At 42.6% G+C, this 26,433-nt stretch overlaps 1 protein-coding gene across 1 annotated transcript in view; it reads left to right on the forward strand.

Annotated features, from left to right (window-relative positions):
• Nucleotides 1-26,433, forward strand: part of LOC124041168 (spectrin beta chain, non-erythrocytic 1-like) — a 126,234-nt gene that overhangs the window by 13,005 nt on the left and 86,796 nt on the right. Inside the window, exon 2 of the mRNA XM_046358418.1 lies at nucleotides 17,212-17,409. Coding sequence (XP_046214374.1) covers nucleotides 17,256-17,409 — 154 coding nt within the window. The 5' untranslated portion in view covers nucleotides 17,212-17,255. The remainder of the gene's footprint in view (nucleotides 1-17,211; nucleotides 17,410-26,433) is intronic.

A 26,433-nucleotide genomic window follows, 5' to 3' on the forward strand; every position in this document is an offset into this window, starting at 1 on the left:
ATTGGGGACATCCAATTTCATCACCAGGCCACATGGTCAGGAACAACTCCTGTCCTTATTGATACACGGTATCTACGTGATGGGAGTCGCTCCTCATCTGCCCAAGGCGAGAGTCAATCTCACGTCAACAACGGAATCTTGTACTCCAGAAGCTAGCGTGCTGTGCTAACCATTACCCTGCCAAAACAAGTGACTGACCTACGGATGACCTAGCTGAGCTCTCGTGCAGCTCTGCTCTAAAATCAGAGCGACGTGAGTATGTGCAGAGACTTGCGTATATAATCTAAATAGATTAGTATGACATCCCACAATGCTCTTGGGGAGGAGCAGCACTATGGTCCGAGATGGCCTGGGAATCATCCAAGGTGAGCAATGATTCATGAAGGCTCTAATCTGGCCGGGGCATTCTGCCGGTCGATCGGCATAGGGCTGCACTGACAGAACGCACTGAGGATGCAGGAGTCTGCGTGCGCGTGCTCATCTCTGGCCCTCCCAGAGGTATGGAGGAGTTGCAACACATACTGGAGGGAGGGTGGTGTGCAGGCATGTGTTCTTCCTGTTCTGTCCTTCGTGCTGGCCTTCAGATGGTGGGAGATGTGTATTGGAGATGTGCTGCAGGTAATCTGTGGATTTGCACTGGCTGTACAAAACATTAAGCACACCTCTTTCCATGACAGACTGACTAGGTGAATCAATGTGAAAGCTATGATTTCTTACTGATATCAATTGTTAAATCCACTTAAACCAGTGTAGATGAATGGGAGCCAGGTTAAAGAAGGATTTAAGCGTTGAGACATGGCTTGTGTGTGCGCCATTCAAAGGGTAAATGGGCATGGCAATAGACTGATGTGCCTTTTGTATAGGCTGTATAGTAGTAGGTGCCAAGTGTAGCGGTTTGTGTCAACTGCAACACTGCTGGATTTTTCATGCTCAACAGTTGTATCTAATGGTCCACCACTCAGTGCTGTAAAAATACTTTAAAGTACGACTTAATTTGCTTTTGGGTGATATAGGTACTTTACCATTTAAAAAAATATTTGTACAACTTTTACTTCACTACATTCCTAAAGAAAATAATGTACTTTTTACTCCATACAATATCCCTGACAACCAAAAGTTGAATGCTTAGCAGGTCAGTGTCAAATTCATGCAATTATTACAAGAACATCCCTACTGCCTCGAATCTGGCCGACTCACTAAACATGCTTTGTTTGTAAATGTCTGTGTGCTCCTGGCTCTCCAAGAAAATTATTTGCTTAATATAAGGATTTTTAAAAATGTTGATACTTAAGTATATTTTAGCAGTTACGTTTATTTGTGGCACTTGAGTATATTTACTTGTGGGACTTGAGTATACTTTGACTTTTACTCAATTGGTATTTACTGAGTATCTTTACTCAAGTATGACAATTGGGTACTTTTTCTGCCACCACTCAAAGGACATCCAGCCAACTTGATGCAACCGTGGGAAGCGTTTGGAGTCAACATGGACCAGCATCCCTGGGGAACGCTTTCGACAACTTGTAGAGTCCATGCCCTGATGAATTGAGGCTGTTCTAAGGACGGTGTTCTCAATGTTTTGTACTGTTGGCGTGTGCAGTCGGTTTTTTAGAATGTGTTGGCTCCCATTGGTGCTGCCAAAATCTGTATTTTATATAGTACCCATATACTAAGCACATTTGATAATTGATGTTTTTATATTCCTGTGTGTTAGATGGCTTATTCAGCATTATTGATTACTGAAAAAAAGCTAATTTTGTTTTTCCTGGAACAATTTTCCATCGGCTTCATACAATCATTGGAATGCATTTCTGTATGAAATATTCAGTACCCTGCAGTATTCCTGTACCTCCTGAACAATAACAGCCTAGATTTGAACACAACGTAAATATCTTACAAATGGATGGCTACAAACAGCCTTCAGGATGGTAGAAATGGAGTGAGTGAACAGTTTCTGTGGGTTGGCAGTACAGATTTTAGTAAATGGATTAGTGATGACAGTTCAACATTGTTCTCTGCTGATACAGATGCTGAATGTTCTTAAAGCCACACTAAGCAGGTAATCAATCATGGGATGTGGGCCCTACTCCCCTCTCCTTGGCTCCTCACCAATACTGTCCCACCCTGAGCAGAGATGGGAACAACCTGTGCTATCTGCAGTGCATATGTCTGAGATGAGCCAAGAGAATGTAATCAACCCTGCTTAATAGATGCAGCTGAGTGTTTAAAACGAGGTCTAATCTAAAACACCCCCCCAGTGACCAGTCAAACGCTGAAGTCCAGCACTGTAGGTTAATATTGTTTTCCCTAAAAGGAGGAATTCTAGTTCATGGGGACAGTGGGTGAGCGTTATTACTGCTCATAAGAAACCAGAAGATGTGGAATCACAAGTAGAGTTCTTTCATGTGCTCATTTGTCAGCCTTGACTTGCAAGCCCCCATGTAATTAACAGTTGTCCTGCTATATGTTGACTTATGTTTAGGAAGTCTTGGCCAAAGTTTGAATTGATGCATGCGTATCCGCTTACATTGCTTGAAGTTAGCCGCGTTACCATTCCTCATTCGAAGAGCGGGAGAGATCTTGAGCTCTGAAGGGTCCTTTTGAACCCACTTGTCGCAAGTGCACCCTGTCCATCTCAGAGTAATGGCAATTTGCACCCTTCACTTGCAGACTGAAGTGGTGAGAAATGTGAAGAATCCCGTTTCCAAGAGTGTTATTTCAGTGTGTCGTAAAACTAGATATAACTGTCCTTTCTAGTGTTAAATCAAATTTTATTTGTCACATACACATGTTTAGCTGATATTATTGCAGGTGTAGCGAAATGCTTGTTTCTAGCTCCAACAGTGCAGTAATATCTAACAATGCACACAACCTAAAATGAAAAGAATGTAATATTTTAGGATGAGCAATGTCTGTGTGGAATAGAATACAGTATATACAAATGAAATGAGTCAAGCAAAAATATGCAAACATTTTTAAAGTGACTATTGTTCCAGACTTGAAATCCCTGGCCACTTCAGTAATATGTACAGTTGAAGTCGGAAGTTTACGTACACTTAGGTTGGCGTCATTAAAACCAGTTTTTCAACCACTCCACACATTTCTTGTTAACAAACTATAGTTTTGGCAACTCTGTCATGCACAAAGTAGATGTCCTAAGTATATTTTCCAACAATTGTTTACAAACATTATTTCATTATCACAATTCCTGTTGGTCAGTACATACACTAAGTTGACTGTGCCTTCAAACAGCTTGTAAAATTCCAGAAAATGATGTCATGGCTATGGAAGCTTCTGTTAGGCTAATTGTACTGTACTGCCGGATGTCATAAGGTGAATGCACCAATTTGTAAGTCGCTCTGGATAAGAGCGTCTGCTAAATGACTTTAATGTAAATGACATCATTTGAGTTAATTGGAGATGTACCTGTGGATGTATTTCAAGACTTACCTTCAAATGCAGTGCCTCTTTGCTTGACATCATGGGGAAATCCAAAGAAATCAGCCAGGACCTAAAAAAAAATTGTAGACCTCCACAAGTCTGGTTCATCCTTGGGAGCAAGGTACCACGTTCATCTGTACAAACAGTAGTACGTAAGTATGAAGACCATGGGACCACGCAGCCATCATACCGCACAGGAAGGAGACGTGTTCTGTCTCCTAGAGATGAACGTACTTTGGTGAGAAGTGCAAATCAATCCCAGAACAGCAAAGGACCTTGTGAAGATGCTGGAGGAAACGGGTACAAAAGTATCTATATCGACAACCTGAAAGGCCGCTCAGCAAGGAGGAAGCCACTGCTCCAAAACCGCCATTAAAAAAGCCAGACTACGGTTTGCCACTGCACATGGGGACAAAGATCGTACTTTTTGGAGAAATGTCCTCTTCTGGTCTGAGACAACTACTTGGCCATAATTACCATCGTTATGTTTGGAGTAAAAAGGGGGATGCTTGCAAGCTGAACACCATCCCAACTGTGAAGCACAGGGGTGGCAGCATCATGTTGGTGTGCTTTTCTGGAGGAGGGACTGGTGCACTTCACAAAATAGATGGCATCATGAGGATGGAACATTATGTGGATATATTGAAGCAACATCTCAAGACAGTCAGGAAGTTAAATCTTGGTCGCAAATGGGTCTTCCAAATGGACAATGACCCCAAGCATACTTCCAAAATGGCTTAAGGACAACAAAGTCAAGGTATTGGAGTGGCCATCACAAAGCCCTGATCTCAATCCTATAGACAATTTGTGGGCAGAACTGAAAAAGCGTGCACGAGCAAGGAGGCCTACAAACCTGACTCAGTTACACCAGCTCTGTCAGGAGGAATGGGCCAAATTTCACCCAACTTTGAGGAAGCGGCTAGGGATGCCGTCTGGGCCGGCAGCCTTGAAAGGGGTTAACACGCTTAAATGTCTGAGAGCCCACAGTCCTTAGTAGTGGGCCACGTCAGTGACACTCCTCAAAACGGACGAAGGTGTTTAAACTTGTCCGGTAGCAAGATGTCGGTGTCCATGACGTGGCTGGTTTTCCCTTTGTATTCTGTGATTGTCTGTAGACCCTGCCACATACGCCTCGTGTCTGAGCCATTGAATTGCGACTCCATTTTTGTCTCTACTGACGTTTTTGCCTGTTTGATTGCCTTACAGAGGAAATAACTACACTGTTTGTATTCTGCCATTTCCCAGTCACTTTGCCATGGTTAAGTACGGTGGTTTGCAAGGCTTGAATTGCTGACAGTTTGTGATTTTACCAGAGGGTTTGGACAGACCATTTACCTTCACCACAACAAAGTCCTTTCCCTTGCTCCTGTCCCAACCGGTCTCAGCACCATTATCGGTCAGCGGGGTGCCCTGTTCTGCCTAAGTTTAGCCAGATGAAGCAGCATCCCAAACACATTTCAAATGATCGTTAGGAGCTTCCTGTCACTTTCCACGTTCTGCAGCCCCTTATGCAATGCACTCTCCTGTGTGCTTTCAGAGCCCAGATTGAAGGTGTGAAGTTTATTTTGCTAATGAGGGTTCATTATTTATTTACTTTGTGGACGTCCTCTTGCTGTGTGCTTGTGGTTAATCAAGAAAGAGGAGCTGAAAGAGGATATTCAAAACAAGACAGCCCCATCGTAAGTCCTCCATTTTAAATGTACCATCACTGGCCCTTACTCCCACTAACCACAAAATGTCCGCCCCACTTTGGGGTTGGCGGGGCTGGTCCTTAAGGACTCCCAAAGAGCAGATTGAGTTTCCATGGTGACATGGTGGCCATAAAATGCTGGGCAGGGCTCCAGTCCTCTGGGCCTGTACTGGCTGAATGGTCTGGATGCTTTTTAAAATTAATAATAGATTAGCTGACGTATGTTCCGCCTGTCCCTAGTACCATCAACTGTTAGTTTTGTCTGGCTGCTTGTTTGTTAGTAAGGCTTGATGATATCAGTGTAGTTTTAGCTGTATAAACTTGATACTTTTGTACATCTGTGACATCATGCTATTTGTTCGTAGTCGCCATTCTGACTGGACTGAAGGGCCTCACCCACAGACTATGGGCCTTATTCTCTCCCAAAGTACTTTTATTTTTTATTTTTTCATTCCAATCCCATGAGCGACATGAGCTTAATTCGGGCTATGCTACACAGCCTTGTGAAATTTGTTGTTCACAGTTGAAGCGTCTGTGCTGTCAATTGGGCCATCTGTTTTGTGACACTATCAATGTCAAGGTCTATTCTTGTGCTAGGAAATTAATTATTTTGAGGACTAATTCTCTCTCAGATTTGTGTGAATGTGTATATCTGGAAAACCTCGGCTAGATTTGTCTACATCAGCTAGCTGGAGGGTTGTCAGGGTCATCTTGGTCATGTCAGATATCATTCATTAGGGATTTTGTCCCGGCCTTAATGGCTTTTAGTTTTTTTTTTTGACCAGGGAACTGCTGTAGAATATTTCCTTTCTTTGATCAGATGAAGAACTAATTGATTTGTGGTTGATGTAACCTAGTTCATCAATAAAACATATTTGGCATCAGCTTCTTTAAACAGGCCTTTTATTATTCAGTACAGAGAAGCGCTCCTCTGAAATGAAATATCCACAGTGCAGTTGGCAGAGTCTGTTACCCAGCTGTTCATCTTGCCTGATGTGGACCAGAAGCCAACTGGAAGACGTATGGTCACTTAATGCCTGGTTTATTTACAGTACCACGTGGCTTGTCTGTTAAGGGGATTATCCTCTAATTTGTAGAACCTGGGTTAATGGCATACCAGGCGTGACAGGAAAGTGGCCGAGATCCAACAAAAATCCAACAAGTGGTAGTGTTGAGGTGATGGATGTGTAGGCTGGAGTGGTAGTGTTGAGGTGATGGATGTGTAGGCTGGAGTGGTAGTGTTGAGGTGATGGATGTGTAGGCTGGAGTGGTAGTGTTGAGGTGATGGATGTGTAGGCTGGAGTGGTAGTGTTGAGGTGATGGATGTGTAGGCTGGAGTGGTGGTCGAGCATCCCTGTCTCTCTCGTGAGATGAGAAACTTCTTCTTCACCTCAAACAGACTCCTAAAGTGGAGTTTTAAAGGCTAGTGCTATCCGGATCATGGGACGTCCCTAACTCCTACCATAACCATTTTGGTATGGTTATCATATGTTTGCTTGGTAATTCTCTGTTCGTCTACCCATCCTCTATCCTCTCAGCTGCCACACTGCCCCCTGCGCCTGTGGACATGACTTGCTAATGACTTTGCCCTCTAAGCACAGCTCAAAACTGTCTAGAACTATTACTTATGCTCTAGGTTTAAAGTCCCCCGATCCCCAAAGCCTGTGGCCTGCCGCTGGCCTCCCACCCCAGCCTTCTCTCCCTTAGCCTCCTCCCCCGTCCCTGTCCCCCGCTCCCCCCATCTGTGCATGGAGAGGAGTGGCTGTTTTTGGGTCTGAGGGAGAAGAGAGCCTTTTGGCAGCAGGGCTGGCGGAGTTGCGCAAGTGTAGGAAATCTGTGGGAGGGAGCGTTTGAGTGTTTGTACTCTGAGTAGAGTGGGAGGGAGAGTAATGTTATCCAGACCATAGTGTGCCTGCAAAATGCACCATTTCTGCCTGTGCCCTGGCTAGGGATACAGTGTTCGGCTTTCAATATATTTGCAACGTTTCAATTTAAGATCTCTTTAAATGTGTAAACTATTGCTGCCCTATTGCATACTCGCACAAGGTACCAAAATGCCGCTTGGCTAATGGTACTGTAAATGGCTGATATGGTTTGGAAAATATTGGCGTGATACTGCTGTACTTAGTAAGTCCACTGGCCTATGTGTTTCTGCCTATATGGAGAGTCCTTTGTTGGCCTTCTCTTCAGGTTGAGCAGTGTTTATGGAACTAATAGTGGGGAAAAAAGGGCCTGGGAATTTAAAATGCATGGCTGTTTCTAACTGCCTGACACTAACATTGCTATATAGCTCACTAATGTGCTTTACAGTTATACAAATACAGGCCACATAGAACTTCTCACTTTCTCAATGTTTAGAGACCCAGATATTGAAGTGTTTTGCAAGGTTAAACCATCACATCTTGCAGTGAGCTGACCCGGATAGATTTATAATCCCCTTTTTCTCCTGTCAAAGTTCCATTCATACAGGCACGTTGTAGTTTCAGGAGAATAGTCTTGCAAAGGAATCTGAAGCGTTTGCGACGTGCTCCACAATACAGATGGATGATATAGCCTGTAACCTTTGACCTTACATGATGCATATATATTGCCACAAGCCTCCATTTAAGCCTAGCCTATATCATTGACTGCTTTTATAGTTGCTAGTGTTCCTGTCGCTGTGGGTTTGTGTAGACGTTTCATTTAGATTGTAGTGGGGCGTTCATTTGTATTTTGTTGCCGGTCAGTGCAACCATCGTAGCTTGTTTGCCTGCCCTGTTGGTGTTCTTGCCAATGTGTTTAGTCTCGGTGCCATGGATCCTGTCCTTTCTCCAAGTCTGTCTGTGTATAATGGAATGCAGTTCAGTGAGATGTCTGTTTTATGGGCTGTGTTGGCGCTGACAGGGAGGGGAGTCTAAGGAGCTGCAGCAGTCATGGGAAATGGAGGACCGTTACATAACATCTTCTCAGCAACTCACAATGCCTAGAATGCAGCACAGCAACTCACAATGCCTAGAACGCAGCACTTGCTATATACCACCATTGGTAGGCAAATTGCTTTTGAGTCCACCACCATAGTGTTGGACTTGCGTATCATGAAGGGGTGTCAGATGTCAATCAGAATTCAGCCATATACTCTCTCAACCTTACTTAGCCCATCACAGCCACTTTGATTTAACTGGCTCTGTGACATTAAAGTGACTGGCATCTATGATACTTTGGCTCTTGCATTATAAGCATAATGATGGTCCCTTTATATTATACTGGTGAGAATACCTCCACAGTGAAGCCCTGCGAGTGGTGACTGGATAGGCTAAGTAAAGTTGTGAGTATATGGCAGAATTCTGACAGCCGGCACCCCTCGTTCATGATGCGCAAGGCCAACACTATGATGGCTGGAGGATGTGACTGACATGTATTCCTCTGAACAAATGGGGGGAAGGAAGGTCAGATGGGCTTTCCTCGAGAGATACACAACCCCACCCACACAACACACTCAGGCCTTCCTTCATAATTCATCCTCACAGCAGGAGTGTATTTACCAGGAGACTACTGTAGTGCTGTTGGCCTCGACTGCTCAGTGGAGGCCATCTGAACTGAGCATGCATGAACGTGATGGAGACCGGCACAACTGAATAATCTCTGTGCGCTCATCTGATTCGCATTGAACAGTGTATTTTATTAATGTTAAAACACTTTGGGTTCATGTGATTGGCTGAGCCGTCGCCAGGCAATCTCCCTTCCGCTTACATCAGTAAGACCGGAGCCGTTGTTTGTTAAGAGGCTTCTCTGGGCTGAGTGTCAATTTGGCAGGCAGACCGAAGACATAATCTGGGCACCAGCCTTTGAAGTACGTACGTATGCACATACCCAGCCATTTGAAAACGCAGACCCACTCTTCATATTTGGCATGCCAGAAAACTCCCTTGAGTAGGTTTATCACAGCTTCAACACGCATCCCATCCACCACTAAATCATTAGACACGGCTCTGTAAGCTCCTCGAGGCCCTCGGTCTAATGAGGTGATGATGTGCGACTCCCTCCATTCCACTGGTCCCACTGTGGCCATCATTGCACTCTGTTGGAATCCTCATATGAAGAGTGGTGGAGGGAGGTGAGTGGGAAACTGTCTCCGTTTACTATCAGAGGGAATGACTGAAGGTATTTCATGAGGACTGGGTTGTGCAGTTTGATAACATTGTAGAAAGGCTAGATTTAGTTTGTTACCGCCGGCGAATACTGCAGCAGAGTTCGTCTGGTCAATGGCATCTTCAGACTGAAAATACTGCAGCAGAGTTCGTCTGGTCAATGGCATCTTCAGACTGAAAATACTGCAGCAGAGTTCGTCTGGTCAATGGCATCTTCAGACTGAAAATACTGCAGCAGAGTTCGTCTGGTCAATGGCATCTTCAGACTGAAAATACTGCAGCAGAGTTCGTCTGGTCAATGGCATCTTCAGACTGAAAATACTGCAGCAGAGTTCGTCTGGTCAATGTCATCTTCAGACTGAAAATACTGCAGCAGAGTTTGTCTGGTCAATGTCATCTTCAGACTGAAAATACTGCACAATGCACTCTCAATGATTGGTCCCTGGAACTATTGAGAGGAGTGCACTTCCTCTTATTGACTGTTGCATGTATTTAGGATTACCTCTTAGTTTCCAAAGGCACACCCCTCGCCCTCCTCCTCTCTGGCTGGGACAGTCACTGCGTTGTGTCTGTGACATTCTTTTACGAGACACATGACATTGCAGTCCGGAAGCCAGTGAATGGCTGACTTGATTCCAGCCGGGCTGTGGTTTATCTCTGCGGGGCTACAAAGGGAGGTTGTTATCTGGCCCTGATGCCAGCACCATAGGAGCTGTGGAGAGTGAATAATCACCATGGAGAGCCATGCTAGGTCACTGAAGAACTGGCCTGGGCAACTCGACAAGTGCCTGTTCAGAATTCCTAATCACTCTTAGTGGCTGTGATGCCTGTTAAGAATCGTGAGGATGAGTGTCCTCTGAGTTCATAGTTTGACATGTTTATTGGCTCGTAAATGTTTCCACATTGCTCTGCTGTCAGGTTTTCTTATGTAAACTGTATATAACATTAACATGCTATGTGAACATGTTTAGATAATGTTATTTTCTAATCTCCATCTTGCTTATAGCTACAGTATCTATAAGTGACTGTTATTCCTTGGTGAATTCCTCTGTTATTGTGCCTACAGAAGCCTCTGATAAAAACAGGCATGTATTAACTTTATCACACACAAACAACAATGTTACAACCACTTAATTAGCTGTCAATTTCTTGGATAACCTAATAACCAGGCTGGAATGTTGACAGGGAAAACCACAAAGATCTTGTAACCAATGTTTGATCTTTTAGTGATCTCCGTGTGGTGTTCTCATCACGGTCTGGTGTATTTCTCCTTATTAATATAGTCCTATATCCCAGATGGTATTGTGGCCATAAGGTCACTAGTTTGACCTGTCCTTATGTGGTGTACATTATTATCAAAGGATGCCTGTTTATGGTCTGGATAGATTTTAAATAATTCAACTAGGCATTCCACAGTGGATCCTGGAACTTTACCAGAATAGGTAATGTCCTGAAGTTAGCCTCCCTTATCTGGGCACTGGTGTAGGCGTCACCTTAAGAGTACAGGCGTGGCTTATAGCTTGGATGGAGTAGTCGAGGATTTGGCCTCTGCCACAGTCTTTCTGGCCTCAAGTCTGAATGATGTGTCCACATGAATTACTTGAGCAATTCCCTGTTTCTTACACCATGAAGTGAAGGGATAGCACGCTGCGCTAAGAATATTGAAACTCTGTTCCAGAGACTGTCACTTCAAAGTGTTTGTGTACCTTGGTCGATGGGGACGGTCTTTATCCAAGCAACATGGACTGAAACTCACCGGCCGTTCAACATGGCCCAGATGCTGTAGCTACAGTATAACCACACACTGTATCCTTCTGAAAAGCTCTGTACACAATGAATAGGGAAATCTCGTTTGACCAGATTGTGCCAGAGCGAATTGCACACATTTCCCACATCCCACAAATACCCATCATAGTCAGTGTTTTACTGTACTAACTATGTAGAGCCAGGGAGTGAGGCTTAATTGGTTGTATGATCCACAGCTTGGAGTGTACCATTTTAAAAAAATGTGTGGGAGATGTGCTTATGAATTTATTTGCTTAAGCTTCTTTCTAAATATTAATTTTCACACGTGGTGTCTCCCCTATGAATGGGGGAGAATGATTAAATAACCCAACAACTCAATCCTATGTGCGTGAATATGAAAATGCGACATGTATCCACGTGAGTAAGTAGAGCTGTGATAACCTAAAGTCAAATTGCGTGTACAGTGCCGATTTGCATGTGGGCGTAGTGAATGATCCGTCCAGCTGTGTCCCTCAGGGTAGGGAATAATGTATGCCAAGGCAAAGTGCAGGTTGTGTGGGTGCTGAATACGATCCTGTGCCTGGCTTTTGTAGACCATCTGGAATACTGAAGTTTAAGTGAAGTTGACTCTGTGGATGATGCAAGAGGTTGCAGTGAGCGAGGTGTCAGAGCCTCTATTGGGTTCAACAGAAAAAAGCAACTGGCGACATTCCGGAAACAGCAAACACGACCTCTTCATGGTATAGAACTCTTGTTTTCACAGGTTCAAGCTGTAGCAATACGATATTTACACATTTATAGTGAATGTAGGTAATCTAGTATAAAACTACACAGCTGCTGTTTTTTTTTTTGCATATTTGACAAAAACCCTTTGACTGAAATGTTTTATTTTTAACCCTTCAATGGTTTTCTATTCCTGTGAACTCATGGTTGTGTTTTCTCTTGATCAAGTAAATGGTCATGTTTCGGACTTGCTTGTTATGCTTGGCAGCCTTGTGGAGTAGGCCGAGAAGGAACAGTGCCATTTCAGTTTGCAGCAAAGGCTCTTGCTGTTTGGTATCCATGGAGATCTTTAGTACGATCTTGATAAAGGCCCTTTTCAATACAGTCACTGAAATGTTTCTATTTAGGAGACTAGAGAGAGCGAGAGGAAACTAAACACAAGTATTATAAAGTGCTGGATAAAAACATTGCGCATGAGGGAGAAGGACAAATCAAAATAATTGAAAGTAATCAAGTCACTCGTGCAGTGACAACATTTCAAAGCCTTCATTGTTTATGGCTTATGCATAGCAATAACTAATAAAAAGTATTGACTCATTGCGGCTGGAAGGCTGTTGTAGCCACGAAGACGGTGAGTTGAAATAAAATTATACTATGCATAAGCTGTTAACAATGACTTTAAGATGACAGATCTGTTTGGCCACACATGCAGTTTTTCTTAAATAGCATTGGGGTCAATGTAAACCATTACAAAATGCTAATCAGTCTAATGAGGCAATCATCTATTTACATTCCCCCCAGGTTTTAAGAGCATTCCATGCCAGATTTCTACATTCCAGGCTTATATTGACACAATGTTGACCTCTGCTATTGATGTGCCAGCCTGCAAATCAGTCTATTTCACCCCTGATGTCCTCATTTTGAGCCTGTGCTCAGAGGGAAATTATTACATTAATCCCAATTAGCCAGCAGTTTGTAAGGCTTAACCCTGATTTTTAAAGGATGTAATGTTTCAGTTTGTTTTTGTGTACGAGGTCTCTGCGTGTCTGTACCATCAGTGTCTGTGTGCAGTGCACTGTCATGGATAATGAATACATCCTCAGACTTGTCAGTGTAGTCTGTAATGGAATGACCCGAGAGCTAGATGGATGGATGGACATGCTGAGGTACAATGTGTTGAAGGTCCGCAATAGACTGGTATTGAGAGGACACAACTTTATTGCAATCTCGTCTCCTCTAGCCTCTCCTTTTTGTGAGGTTTTCACCCTCCACCACCACAGGCTAAAAAAATATATATTTTAGACCTGTAGCTCTATCTACTGCCCTACGTGCGTATACATCCCACATCTAGATTTGATGGTGGGAGGATGTGGTGGGACTGAGCTACTTTTATGAAGCAGGTTTAGGATTTTATACTGGACAAATATAAATGCAACAATTTCAAAGATTTTAAGAGTTATAGTAGATACAAGGAAATCAGTCAATTTATAAATTGCTTAGGCCCTAATCTATGGATTTCAAATGACTAGGAATCAGTTGGTCACAGATCCCAAGAAAAGGTTGGAGCGTGGATCAGAAAACAAGTCTATCTGTTGTGACCACCATTTGCCTCATGTAGCTCGACACATCTCCTTTATATAGAGTTGATTGTGGCCTGTGGAATGTTGTCCCACTCCCCTTCAATAGCTGTGTGAAGTGGTTGGATATTGTGTGTTCCAGTTCCCATCAGTTGTACACGTAGACCCAGAGCATCCCAAACCTGATCAAAAAATAACAATAATGATGGTCACCTTAGACAATTGGCTATATGGCAACAAACTCACAATATGTCCATGTTAAGAACTACAATGTGACCCGATTCACTTTAAAGGCATTGGGTGAGAAGGATGTCTGAGTATGCAGGCCATGGAAGAACTGGGTCATTTTCCCCTTGGAGGAATTGTGTACAGATCCTTGTGATATGGGGCTGTGCATCATCATGCTGAAACATGAGGTGACTGCATCGGATGAATGATACGACAATGGGCCTCAGGATCTCGTGCATCTCTGTGCATTCAAATTGCCATCGATAAAATGCTATTATGTTCATTTTCCGTAGCTTATACCTGTTCATACCATAACCTCACCACCACCATGGGGCGCTCTGTTCACATTGACATCTTGACATTTCACACCTATCAGGTGGATGGATTCTCTTGGAAAATGAGAAATGCTCACCAACAAGGATGTAAGCAAATTTGTGCACAAAATTTGAGAAAATAAGCTTTTTGTGCGTGAAACATTTTTGGGATCTTTTTTTTTAGTTCATGAAAAATAGGACCAACACCTTACTTGTTGCATTAAAATGTAGTATCCAGCCATAATACTTCTGAGCCAAACTCATTATAATATAATATTATTATATTATAAACACTCACGCAATCACTCAAGCTTCAAAGTGGCCTGATCCCACGAGCTTACGTTAAACATTGCCCTGTGCAGCGGGATCAGATGGCTTTGCGAGGCTTGAACAACATGGCTTGTAAAATCCGGTTCAATAGCTCTCAACCATCAATAGTGGTTGGTCCCTCTGGTCTTTGTTATGTACTGTAGACAGGTGTTGATGTCCAGCAGGTGTTGATGTCCAGCATCACTTGCAGTGTGCTGTTTTCACCACTAGATAACTTTCTGCTGTGTTGTCCTTAAAGTCTTGGTGTTAATCTCTTCTACCACTGCTGGTCATCACCATGCAGTCTCCTCCCCATGTCCTGACAATTTTGTGTGTGGTTTACGTACACCTTAGACAAATACAATTCCTGACATTTAATTATGAGTAAAAATTCCCTGTTTTAGGTCAGTATCACCACTTTATTTTAAGAAAGTGAAATGTTAGAATAATAGAGAGTATGATTTATTTCAGCTTTATTTCTTTCATCACATTCCCAGTGGGTCAGAAGTTTACATGCACTCAATTAGTATTTGGTAGCATTGCCTTTAAATTGTTTAACTTGGGTCAAACGGTTCAGGTAGCCTTCCACAAGTTGGGTCAATTTTGGCCCATTCCTCCTGACAGAGCTGTCGTAACTGAGTCAGGTTTGTAGGCCTCCTTGCTCACACTTTTTTTCAGTTCTACCCACATCTTCTATGGGATTGAGGTCAGGGCTTTGTGATCCAATACCTTGACTTTGTTGTCCTTAAGCCATTTAGCCACAATTTTGGAAGTCTGCTTTGGGTCATGGTCCATTTGGAAGACTCATTTGAGACCAAGATTTAACTTCCTGACTGTCTTGAGATGTTGCTTCAATATATCCACATAATGTTCCATCATGATGCCATCTATTTTGAAGTGCACCAGTCCCTCCTGCAGCAAAGCACCCCCACAACATGATGCTGCCACCCCTGTGCTTCACGGTTGGGATGGTAATCTTTGGCTTGCAAGCCTCTTCCCTTTTCCTCCAAACATAACGATGGTCATTATGGCCAAATAGTTCTATTTTTGTTTCATCAGACCAGAGGACATTTCTCCAAAAAGTATGACCGTTGTCCCTGTGTGCAGTTGCAAACCGTAGTCTGGCTTTTTTATGGGGGTTTTGGAGCAGTGGCTTCTTCCTTGCTGAGCGACCTTTCAGGTTATGTCGATATAGGACTTGTTTTACTGTGGATATACAGTATACTTTTTACCTCTTTCCTCCAGCATCTTCCCAAGGTCCATTGCTGTTCTGGGATTGATTTGCACTTTTATCACTAGGGGACAGAACACATCTCCTTCCTGAGTGGTATGACGGCTGTGTGGTCCCATGGTGTTTATACTTGCGTACTATTGTTTGTACCAATGAATGTGGTATCTTCAGGCATTTGGAAATTGCTCCTAAGGATGTGGAGGTCTACAATATTTTTTTTTTTCTTGGCTGATTTTCTTTTGATTTTCCCATAATGTCAAGCAAAGAGGCACTGAATTTGAAGGTAGGCCTTGAAATACATCCACAGGTACACCTCCAATTGACTCAAATGTTAATTTGCCTAACAGAAGCTTCTAAAGCCAAGCCATGATATTTTCTGGAATTTTCCAAGCTGTTTAAAGGCAGTCTACTTAGAGTATGTAAACTTCTGACCCACTGGAATTGCGATACAGTGAGATGTGAAAAAATACTTGTCATGCACAAAGTAGAGGTCATAACCGACTTGCCAAAACTACAGTTTAACAAGAAATTTGGAGTGTTTGCAAAATTAGTTTTAAAGACTCAACGTAAGTGTATGTGAACTTCTGACTTCAACTGTATCTTCTACACGGTTGCACAGTCTGTGTTAACCCACTTCAGCAGCACACTATCCCAGAGGCAGTGTATTTTTAGCCTAGCAACTGTCTAGTTTTAGTGGTTGTTAAGCAAAGAGGTGGGTGGTACAGCACAACTCTCTCCATCTTGTCCCCACTTCACACTGTTCTGTGGCACATCTGCACATGGATAGTGAAAAACAATTACTATGCCATGCCTCTGTGATAAGGGCTGATATTTACATGAAATAATAAAAGGCAAAAACGTATATAAGGCCAACGTCGACGTGAAGATGTGTTTATAATTTGCGCAGCATGCATGTTTTAGCCATGTGTGTTTCTCTTATGACTACAACTCTGCTGCCCCTCAGACAGTAGACATTAGTCAGAGCACCATTGTCCAGTGCTTGCTGACTGTTGGTGTTCAGATGGACTTCACTTCTGGAGGGATTTGCTGAGCTCATCAGGCTAACACTGGCCTGTCCCAGTCTGGTGAATGACTGTGACTGTAGCAGAGCACAGGGCCTAGAATTGGGAGTGGGGAAGACTGCTGAGACTGCAATGAGCATATTTTTTGGTGGAGCTTACTGATGGTGGTGGGTACTGCCTACTAGAGTGGAGGCTTTTAGATTTGGTGTGTATACTATTTGCAATTGTATGTTTTTGTGTTGTAATTAGTCATACTCTGCTTTGATCTGTGTGAAATGTTATGTTGCTGAGATTTGTAGTTTACCAGGAAAGTTTAGAAAATGCTGTGATATGGGTGGTCCTACAATAAAACATATATTTTTGTATTTGGTGTTGGACAGATTGTAAGACATTTGTCTAACTTTCTGTTTTATAGGTGCTCTGAAAGCCAGCTCATTGAGTTTAAGGAGCCCACTCAGTTTGTTCCATTTACCAACAATGTAGAATTAAGCTTTTTAACAATGTAGGAGTAGTAACATTTAATCACCAGGAGGTGGTACTACAAACAAGCTTTACAAATTCACACAACTTGTCTGAAACATTAGGGGGAGATGACTTAATCTCTTAGTAAGAATCTCTATAACCAAAGCCATATCAGCATTGAAACTTACAATCTACTTTAAGGTGTTGAGATTAAAGACCAATGTTAGGATGTAGTGGAAAAGCTATGTACATATGCTTGTCTTAACACACCATTGACTGATTTTATGTAAAACCATCAAACATCTGAATTTTCCTAAACACGTCATGTCCTCTGTCCACAGGGCTTCATGTGAAGCGGCCGATGTGTGACAGTTGAAGGGTCAGGATGACGTCCGTAGCCGCCGATTTCGACCACATGGAGATCCAGCAGCAGCAGTATAGTAGCGACACAGTCAACAACCGCTGGGATGTTGACGAGTGGGACAACGAGAACAGCTCGGCCAGGCTGTTTGAACGCTCCCGCATCAAGGCCCTGGCAGGTAGGAACCAGAACTACAACACTACTGGATCCGGGGACCATCTTACACATGGATATACTGTTTACATTGTCCTTTCCAGCACTGTTCCAGCAACTACTGTGAATGCATAACCAGATAAATTTAGCACAGATTGGCTCGGCTCAGTAAGGTTCTACTCAGTAGTGTGAAAAGCAACTCTGTCCCCTCTTCCAATCTTACTGTCTGGTCATAGACATACTAAACACTAGGGGACAGCACAGGCTCCAACTGGCACATCACAAGCTGCTTCTATTCCATAAATGGGTTACAAATGTCAGATATACAGTATACTACTTTATCACGGTGTCAGGCTGGACTACTGCTATCCTTTGGCTACTGTTGAACCAATCTGATGAAGTTGCTGTGCGATATAGGAGTAAGCTGTATTCCTGCTTGTTTATTGTGATTGTTACTCTGTCATTGTGGTGAGTGTGACCACTGCTTCTTTGAGGATTGGTGGACACAGAGTTACAGAATAGCCGTTGGGGATGAATAATTAATTACGTAAAATGAGGATTAACTCAGATCGAGAACTTGAACCGAATCTGATCTGTGATGTAAAGAAAATATATATATCATACAGGAAGTGGCCAAAGCCCTGTGTTGGAGATAAATTACACACAGATGAAGCGTTGTAGCTAAAATGGCAATTGTAAAGCCATATCTTCCTGTCCTAGGACCTATGTGGCACTGTTGTGGTTCCAATATACCCTTATCTCTTAATGCTAACCAGAATTTTGGCTCACCCAGACTTTGAAGAGTCCACTTACTGTACCTCCCTACAGTATACAGTGCCTTTGGAAAGTATTCAGACCTATACTTTTTCCATTTTATTACTTTAGTCATACACTAAAATGTGATAATCTACACACAATACCCCATAATTACTACGCAAAAAAGGGAAATATTACATTTACATAAGTATTCAGATCCTTTACTCAGTACTTTGAAGCACCTTTGGCAGCGATTACAGCCTCGAGTCTTGGGATGACGCTACAAGCTCTGCAGATCTGTATCTCCCATTCTTCTCTGCAGACCCTCAAGTTCTGTCAGGTTGGATGGGGAGCATTGTTGCAGTTATTTTCAGGTCTCTCCAGAGTTTTGATCAGGTTCAAGTCCAGACTCTGGCTGGGCCACTCAAGGACATTCAGAGACTTGTCTTGAAGCCACTCCTGCGTTGTCTTGGCTGTGTGATTGGGGTCGTTGTCCTGTTGGAAGGTGAACCTTTGCCCCAGTCCGAGGTCCTAACCTGCTCCAGAGCGCTTTTCATCAAGGATCTCTCTGTAATTTGCGCTGTTCATCTTTCCCTCGATCCTGACTAGTCTACCAGTCCCTGCCGCTGAAAAACATCCCCACAGCATTATGCTTCACCGTAGAGATGGTGCAAGGTTTCCTCCAGACTTGGCATTCCGGCCAATGAGTTCAATCTTGGTTTCATCAGACCAGAGAATCTTGTTTCTCACGATCTGAGAGTCCTTTGGGTGCCTTTTGGCAAACTCCAACCAGGCTTGTCGTGCCTTTTACATTTTAGTACCCTTCCCAAGATCTATGCCTCGACGCTCTAGGACCAAGTCCTTCTACCTCATGACTTGGTATTTGCTCTGACATGCACTGGCAACTGTGGGACCTGACATAGACAGGTGTGTGCGTTTCTAAATCATGTCCAATTCATTTAATTAATGGCAGGTGTGGTACAATCAAGTTGTAGGACATTCTCAAGGATGATCAATTGAAACCGGATGCACCGGAGCTCAATTTCAAGTCTCATGGCAAAGGATCCGAATACTTATGTACAGTCGAAGTCGGAGGTTTACGTACACGTAGGTTGGAGTCATTTAATACGTGTTTTTCAACCACTCCACAAATGTCATGTTAACAAACTATAGTTTTGGCAAGTGTCTTAGTATATTTACTTTGTACATGACAAGTCATTTTTCCAACAATTGTTTAGACAGTGAAATAATGTCACAAATCCAGTGGGGCTAAATTGACTGCCTTTAAGCAGCTTGGAAAATTCCAGAAAATGATGTCATGGCTTTAGAAGCTTCTGTTAGGCTAATTGACATCATTTGAGTTCATTGTACCTGTGGATGTATTTCAAGACCTACCTTCAAACTCTGTGCCTCTTTTAGCTTGACATCACAGGGAAATCCAAATAAATCAGCCAGGACCTCTTCCACAAGTCTGGTTCATCCTTGGGAGGAATTTCCAAATGACTGAAGGTACCACGTTCATCTGTACAAACAATAGTAAGCAAGTTTAAACACCATGGGACCACGCAACCATCATACCGCTCAGGAAGGAGACTCGTTCTGTCTCCTAGAGATGAACATACTTTGGTGTGAAAAGTGCAGATCAATCCCAGAACAACAACAAAGGACCTTGTGAAGATGCTGGAGGAAACAGGTACAAATGTATCTATATCCACAGTAAAACAAGTCCTATATCGACATGACCTGAAAGGACGCTCAGCAAGGAGGAAGCCACTGCTCCAAAACCGCCATTAAAAAAGCCAGACTACGGTTTGCAACTGCACATGGGGACAACAATCGTACTTTTTGGAGAATGTCCTCTGGTCTGATGAAACAACAAAGATTGAACTGTTTGGCCATAATGACCATTATGTTTGGAGGAAAAGGAGGCTTGCAAGCTGAAGATGACCATCCCAACTGTGAAGCACGGGGGTGGCAGCATCATGTTGTGGGTGTGCGACGCTGCAGGAGGGACTGGTGCACTTCACAAAATAGATGGTATCATGAGGCTGGAACATTATGTAGATATATTGAAGCAATATCTCAAGACAGTCAGGAAGTTAAAGCTTGGTTGCAAATAGGTCTTCCAAATGGACAATGACCCCAAGCATACTTCCAAAATGGCTTAAGGACAACAAAGTCAATGTATTGGAGTGGCCATCACAAAGCCCTGATCTCAATCCTATAGACAATTTGTGGGCAGAACTGAAAAAGCGTGCACGAGCAAGGAGGCCTACAAACCTCACTCAGTTACACCAGCTCTGTCAGGAGGAATGGGCCAAAATTCACCGAACTTACTGTGGGAAGCTTGTGTAAGGCTACCTGAAACGTTTGACCCAGTTAAACAACTTAAAGACAATGCTACCAAATACTAATTGAGTGAATGTAAACTTCTGAACCACTGGGAATATGATGAAAGAAATCAAATCTGAAATGAATCCTTCTCTACTATTCTGACATTTCACTTCCTTTAAAATAAAGTGGTGATCCTAACTGACTGAAGACAGGGAATTTTTACTAGGATAAAATGTCAGGAATTGTAAAGTTGATTTTTAAATGTATTTTGCTAAGGTGCATGTAAACTTCCAACTTCAACTGTAAATAAGGTATTTCAGTTTGACTTTTTATAAATTCAAACATTTCTACACTTGTTTTCACTTTGTCATCATGGGGTGTTGTGTGTAGATTAACATTTATTTAATCAGTTTTAGTATAAGCCTGTAACGTAACAATGTGCAAAAAGTGAAAGGGCCTGAATACTTTCCCTGCTGAGATGTTCTACTCTTGCCACCCAGTAGCTGCAGACTTGTTTTTGGGGTTCCATGTTTTCCAGGCCAATATGCTAGTGTTCCACTTAATTAAATAATTCACCTTCCTCTTAAATATGCAGGAGGTGGTGGACTGCAGCACCACAATATGGGTCCTCCGGCTCTTCGTCTGTTGGCATTGTCGTAGGTATTTTGTTCATGATAATGGCGGTCTTGTTGTTGTGCCACATGTCCATATATCCTGCTTTTCTCTTATCCCCATGGATAAGCTTCTGTCACTGTCTGAGTTGTCTTTTGTAGACTATATATAGAATAATGTATAGCATAATTTGTATTGTTAGGTCTGAGTTTATCATGTTACATAAGGTGTTTTGGTCATATTTCTGTCCCCCATGTTGGGGGGGTAGTAGTATTGCTGTCCCCCATGTTCCAATTAAGCTGATCTTCTGATATAAATGATTCATGTAATCGATACCAGCTGGATGCTTACTGCAGTAAAACCCCTTTCTCTCTGCTCAACCCTCTCTCTCTCTCACTCTCTCTCCCTCGCTCCCTCTGTGCATTTGTTGGGCAGATGTGAGTTTAGCATTGCAATGGCATTCTGCTCCTTTGGCCTCAATTGATGGAGGTGACATCACTCACACGTGCATGCCCCTTTTTTCATCAGTTAGGCAGAACCAGTGCCTGGCTGCTTATGTCCGCAGTTTTAAATGGAATTTTGATCATGAACCGTGGCCACCTAAATTGTTAGTTGTGGAGAGCTCACCAGTGTGGTGAAAAACATCTATTTTATTGGCATTCTGAAGGGTAATTGTAACTTAAATGTATTCCACATCACCTCAAATGTTGCCAACAAGTTCCAGTCAAGGTTAGATGTACAGTACATAGAGCACCACACTAAAACCATGCTGTTCAAGGATACAGGATGACTTTGGTGCCAGGTCTTGTGCTTGAACAGACTAACATGTCTGTATAAACCAACCAAATCTATGGTGTAAACTGATGCCCCTTCCTAGTTTTCTCCTGAAGAGTTCGTATGACCATGTGTGGTTCACCTCCACAGGGTGTTCATATGATAGGGAAATCTAACACCACTTTGGGCCAACTCCACTGGTCCCCTTGGAAACAGACCTTTATCTCCTTAACCTATAGCACTCTATAGTCTATGACACTTCAGTAAAAACCTTGTTTGTGTGGGCTTTCATACAATGCATGTTTTCATTGCTTACTAATAAATAAATAGGTATTTTTAAAAAGGTTGGATGCGTCTCGCTACTAATTTCTCAACAGCAGTCGACAGTTTTATTCTGGCTCCGATGCTTTTAATGCACTTATGTTGTGTCAACTGGACAATGCTCCAATCCTCTCCAACCTGGCATGGTGTAATTTGATATGGAATATTTTCTTAAATTCTGTCTAATCAGGCCTGGTCCTGGCTGGAATGCTTCCCTACACTAGACCAACACAATTGCCACCCTCCTATCCCCGCAAAGTAGAATAGTAGCCTAGGCTAAAGTGTCACCCGCAATCCACTTTAATGAATTCCCATGTGGTAGCCAACCATTTGGTTACATGCATTTCTGTTAATGCATGTATTAATTTGTCATTTTAAAATTCTCATCCTCTGAGTGGACAACCTGCTACACTTGTGAGAAACAAGTTTTGTTTTATTTCATGCCATTTACATGTTCCATATGAGCATGTTGTGTCTGGTTTCTCTGTCCTGTTAATGTTGGCGGAGTGCACACGTCTGAACAAGTAAGTATAAAATATGTTTTTAATCGAAACATTTTTAAACATCCATTCAAATTTATAGTTCCTCAGAGTCAAAAATAAACATCTCTCCCCCTCAATAATCGGCATACACTATTAGTGACGCTATTTGAATGATTTCAGTTTCATCTTAGTAACTGCAGCATATCTCTCCCCTCCATACTTTCATTGTCAATTCATTATGGTACAGCCCACTTTCGGAAAGCCTAAGATAGGCCTAGGTTTTTGAATACGTTTTAACCACTCTGGAGTAGGCGGGACGCTGGCGTCCCACATGGCTAAAAGCCAGAGAAAATGCAGAGCTCCAAATTAAAAATACATCACACTTTCATTAAATTACACATGCAAGATAGCAAATTAAAGCTACACTTGTTGTGAATCCAGCCTACATGTCAGATTTCAAAAAGGCTTTTCAGGAGAAAGCATAAGATGCTATTATCTGATGATAGCACAACAGTAAACAATGATGGTAGCATATTTTAACCCTGCAGGCGCGACACAAAACGCAGAAATAAAATATCAATCATGCCTTACCTTTGACGAGCTTCTTTTGTTGGCACTCCTATATGTCCCATAAACATCACAAATGGTCCTTTTTGTTCGATTAATTCCGTCGGCATATCCAAAATGTCCATTTATTTGGTGTGTTTGATCCAGAAAAACACCGCTTCCAACTTACGCAGCATCGCTACAAAATATCTCAAAGGTTACCTGTAAACTTTGCCTAAACATTTCAAACTACTTTTGTAATACAACTTTAGGTATTTCTAAACATCATATATATAATCGATCAAATTGAAGACTGGATGATCTGTGTTCAATACAGGAGCAAAACAAACTGACGCTACTTTTCTGGTTACGCGCCTCTATCAAAAGGTACACATGAAGTGACGTTCGTTATGAGCTATGGTACTTCATTACACAAAGGAAAAACCTCGCCCAATTTCTACAAACTGGTGACATCCAGTGGAAGCGGTAGGAACTGCAGGAAAGTCGATTTAGAATTCTGGTTTCCCCATAAACATACTGAAAAGACTTTGGTTTGTTTGGTTTGTTCTCGGGGTTTCGCCTGATAAATAAGTTATGTTATACAGTCATGATTCAAACAGTTTTTTTATAAACTTCAGTATTTTCTATCCAATACTAATAATAATATGCATATATTAGGATCTGGGACAGAGTAGGAGGCAGTTCAGTTTGGGCACGCTATTTATCCAAAAGTGAAAATGCTGCCCCCTACACCAAACAAGTTAAGGAAAGGAGAAATATTTGCTTGATATACGCTGGTGGCTTTGATTACGCGCGTGTGCGTGCTGATTCTCTCTAGGCCTATGTCCTCTCAGAAAATGTTCTAAAGTAGCCTGTCTGTATTTATTCTGGTAAAAGGCCTGTTTTTCATTAGCTTTGGTTACCTTCTCATTACGGTGTCCTCTCGTTGAACATATTCCACTGACATTGAATGACCATAGCTGCAGGGTTTGGGACACTTTGCAAATATTTTGGGAAAAGTGGGTGAAAACTCATTTGGTTTGTGCATCAAGAGGCTCTTTATTTTTAAAAATAATCATCTGCAGAAAAGCCAACAGACAAGGGCAAGGTAGGCAAATCTCTTTCAGTACAAAATGCGACCGATGCCCTCAATCTGGCAATTCTTAATTTGTTGATTTAATATTTATAAGTAATAACATGTATAATAATGTCATGAGACTAACAAAGTGTAATGGCTTGTTTCAAATAGGTTGTTGTTAAGAAGCATATCCATGTGTACAAACAATTGTGACCTCCCCTTTTTTTGGCCTACCAGCCTGTGTACATTCGCCTGGCCAATTACCATAACCTCAAATTCCAAGACCGCCAGTCCTAGTATGAGCATACAGCCAAGATGTTTGTGTATATGTGAAGGTCTGTGAGAGGGTCAATGTCAATGAGAACCTTTGCAGCCTGGGACACAACCATTTGCTTGTTTCCAGTCAGTGTGTTTGTTTACACACTTCCCATTTGTGTGTATTGACCCATTTGGAACCTTGGCAGTATCCCTGCTGTTTCTGGAAATGTGGTTCTGCTTCACCCTGAAGGGTCCAGGAATAACCAGCGCTGAGGTCACCGTAATGGCTGCAGAGAGGAGCTCTTAAAAACGATCGCCACATTCTGCAAGGCCGGTCCAGCCGAGACGTGTGAATAATTCAAACCAGCCGTGACAGCGCCTCATCTGAAATACTCTTTATTCTGCGGAGCATCCACCCCGTGCCCCCTAACATTCTCTGCATTCCAACATTTACACATTAAACCAGGAAGCCACCAGCTCAGTCTCCCCAGGTCTGAGGGGGGTATCGTTTCCCAAATATAAGAGAATGTCTGAAGTGGACTGTCTCTGGCTCTTTAAAAAAAAGATGTTCATCAATCTCGCTGGTAGGAACTGAACTCAGGTCATTCTAATTTGACAGGGATGAAGCAGAGTACTCTTGTGAAATTCTCCACGATGGCTTTACAGGTTTGTGTCCATAACGCATCAGTGAGGAGCCCAGTGAAGACCATTCCAGCAGGGCCAGGTGTTTTGGCAACATGCAGGCTTCATACCATCTGGACCTGTCATAGCTGTCCCCATTTAGCTACTAAAATATATTGTTTGGCCTATGGAGAGTAGGGCTGGGAATTGCCAGGGACCTCACGTTACAATATTATAGTGATACTTAGGTGCAGATATTGCGACTCTCACGATTTTATATATGTATTGCTATTCAAAACTGTGATTAGATTTTTTTTATTGTGATTTGCTGTTACAAGCATATTGCTCACTCTTTGTCTGCTGCAGAGAGACTAGAGCATGAGAACGTGTTTTGATCCTTCATGGAAATAAAAGTTGCTGAAATCATGTTGCCTCACTAGTTCAAAATAAAACTGAGAACAAACTATAGGATGCAGGTACAGCAAACTAACACTAGCGAAAGCTACCTAGCAAAATAAAAAAGTTACTTTGAGTCAAAGCCCCCCCCATCACTAATGCAGAGTGCCTGTATTTTTGAGTTTCTTGTACAGCTCTCTGGTGTACAAGCTTTAGGGTAATCAGAAAAGCAAAAGGATGGCTCTTATCGACTAACACCTTGGTTCATTGCCTTTTTAATGACGCATAATGAGTTTGTCGCAGCTTGTATGCCATTTGTTTCCCCTTTTGTCCTTGTGGATCACAGTACAATGGCTGGAGAGGCATGACTGTAGGGTAGCACATACCAGAGACAGTGGCTGTCAAGTGATATTTCACTGGTTCACTCTCCTGGCTGGAGGCTTATGACTAAAACCATATGGACCCCCCCCCCCCCCCCCATCATCCTCCCTTTCTCAATAGAACAGAGGGGGGAAACTGAATCTTAAACCACAGGATGTTCTTTGACACATTCAGAACATCCTCATGGGACATTGTTAGAAGTAGTGAGCAGGGCCAGACTTAGTGATTTGGCAGAGGCCAGTCTGAGACCCTCCAGTCGCACCCCTCTTACAAATGTGTCTATGGGATTTAATCTGCCATCAAATTTGTCTAACATTCACTTCAATAAAGTAGGTTACCTTTGCACGTTGATTCAAAATAATTCCAGCATCTGAACAGTGCACTGTGCATCCACCAACTTTCCTTCAATTCGCAAGTGGGTGAAACGATCTCGCAGACAAGAATCCGAGCGAAACAGCGCCCCTCTGTCTTACTATATTTAGCCCATGTA

This window comes from Oncorhynchus gorbuscha, linkage group LG08 (genome assembly GCF_021184085.1).
Source record: "Oncorhynchus gorbuscha isolate QuinsamMale2020 ecotype Even-year linkage group LG08, OgorEven_v1.0, whole genome shotgun sequence".
Classification (NCBI taxonomy): Eukaryota; Metazoa; Chordata; class Actinopteri; order Salmoniformes; family Salmonidae; genus Oncorhynchus; species Oncorhynchus gorbuscha.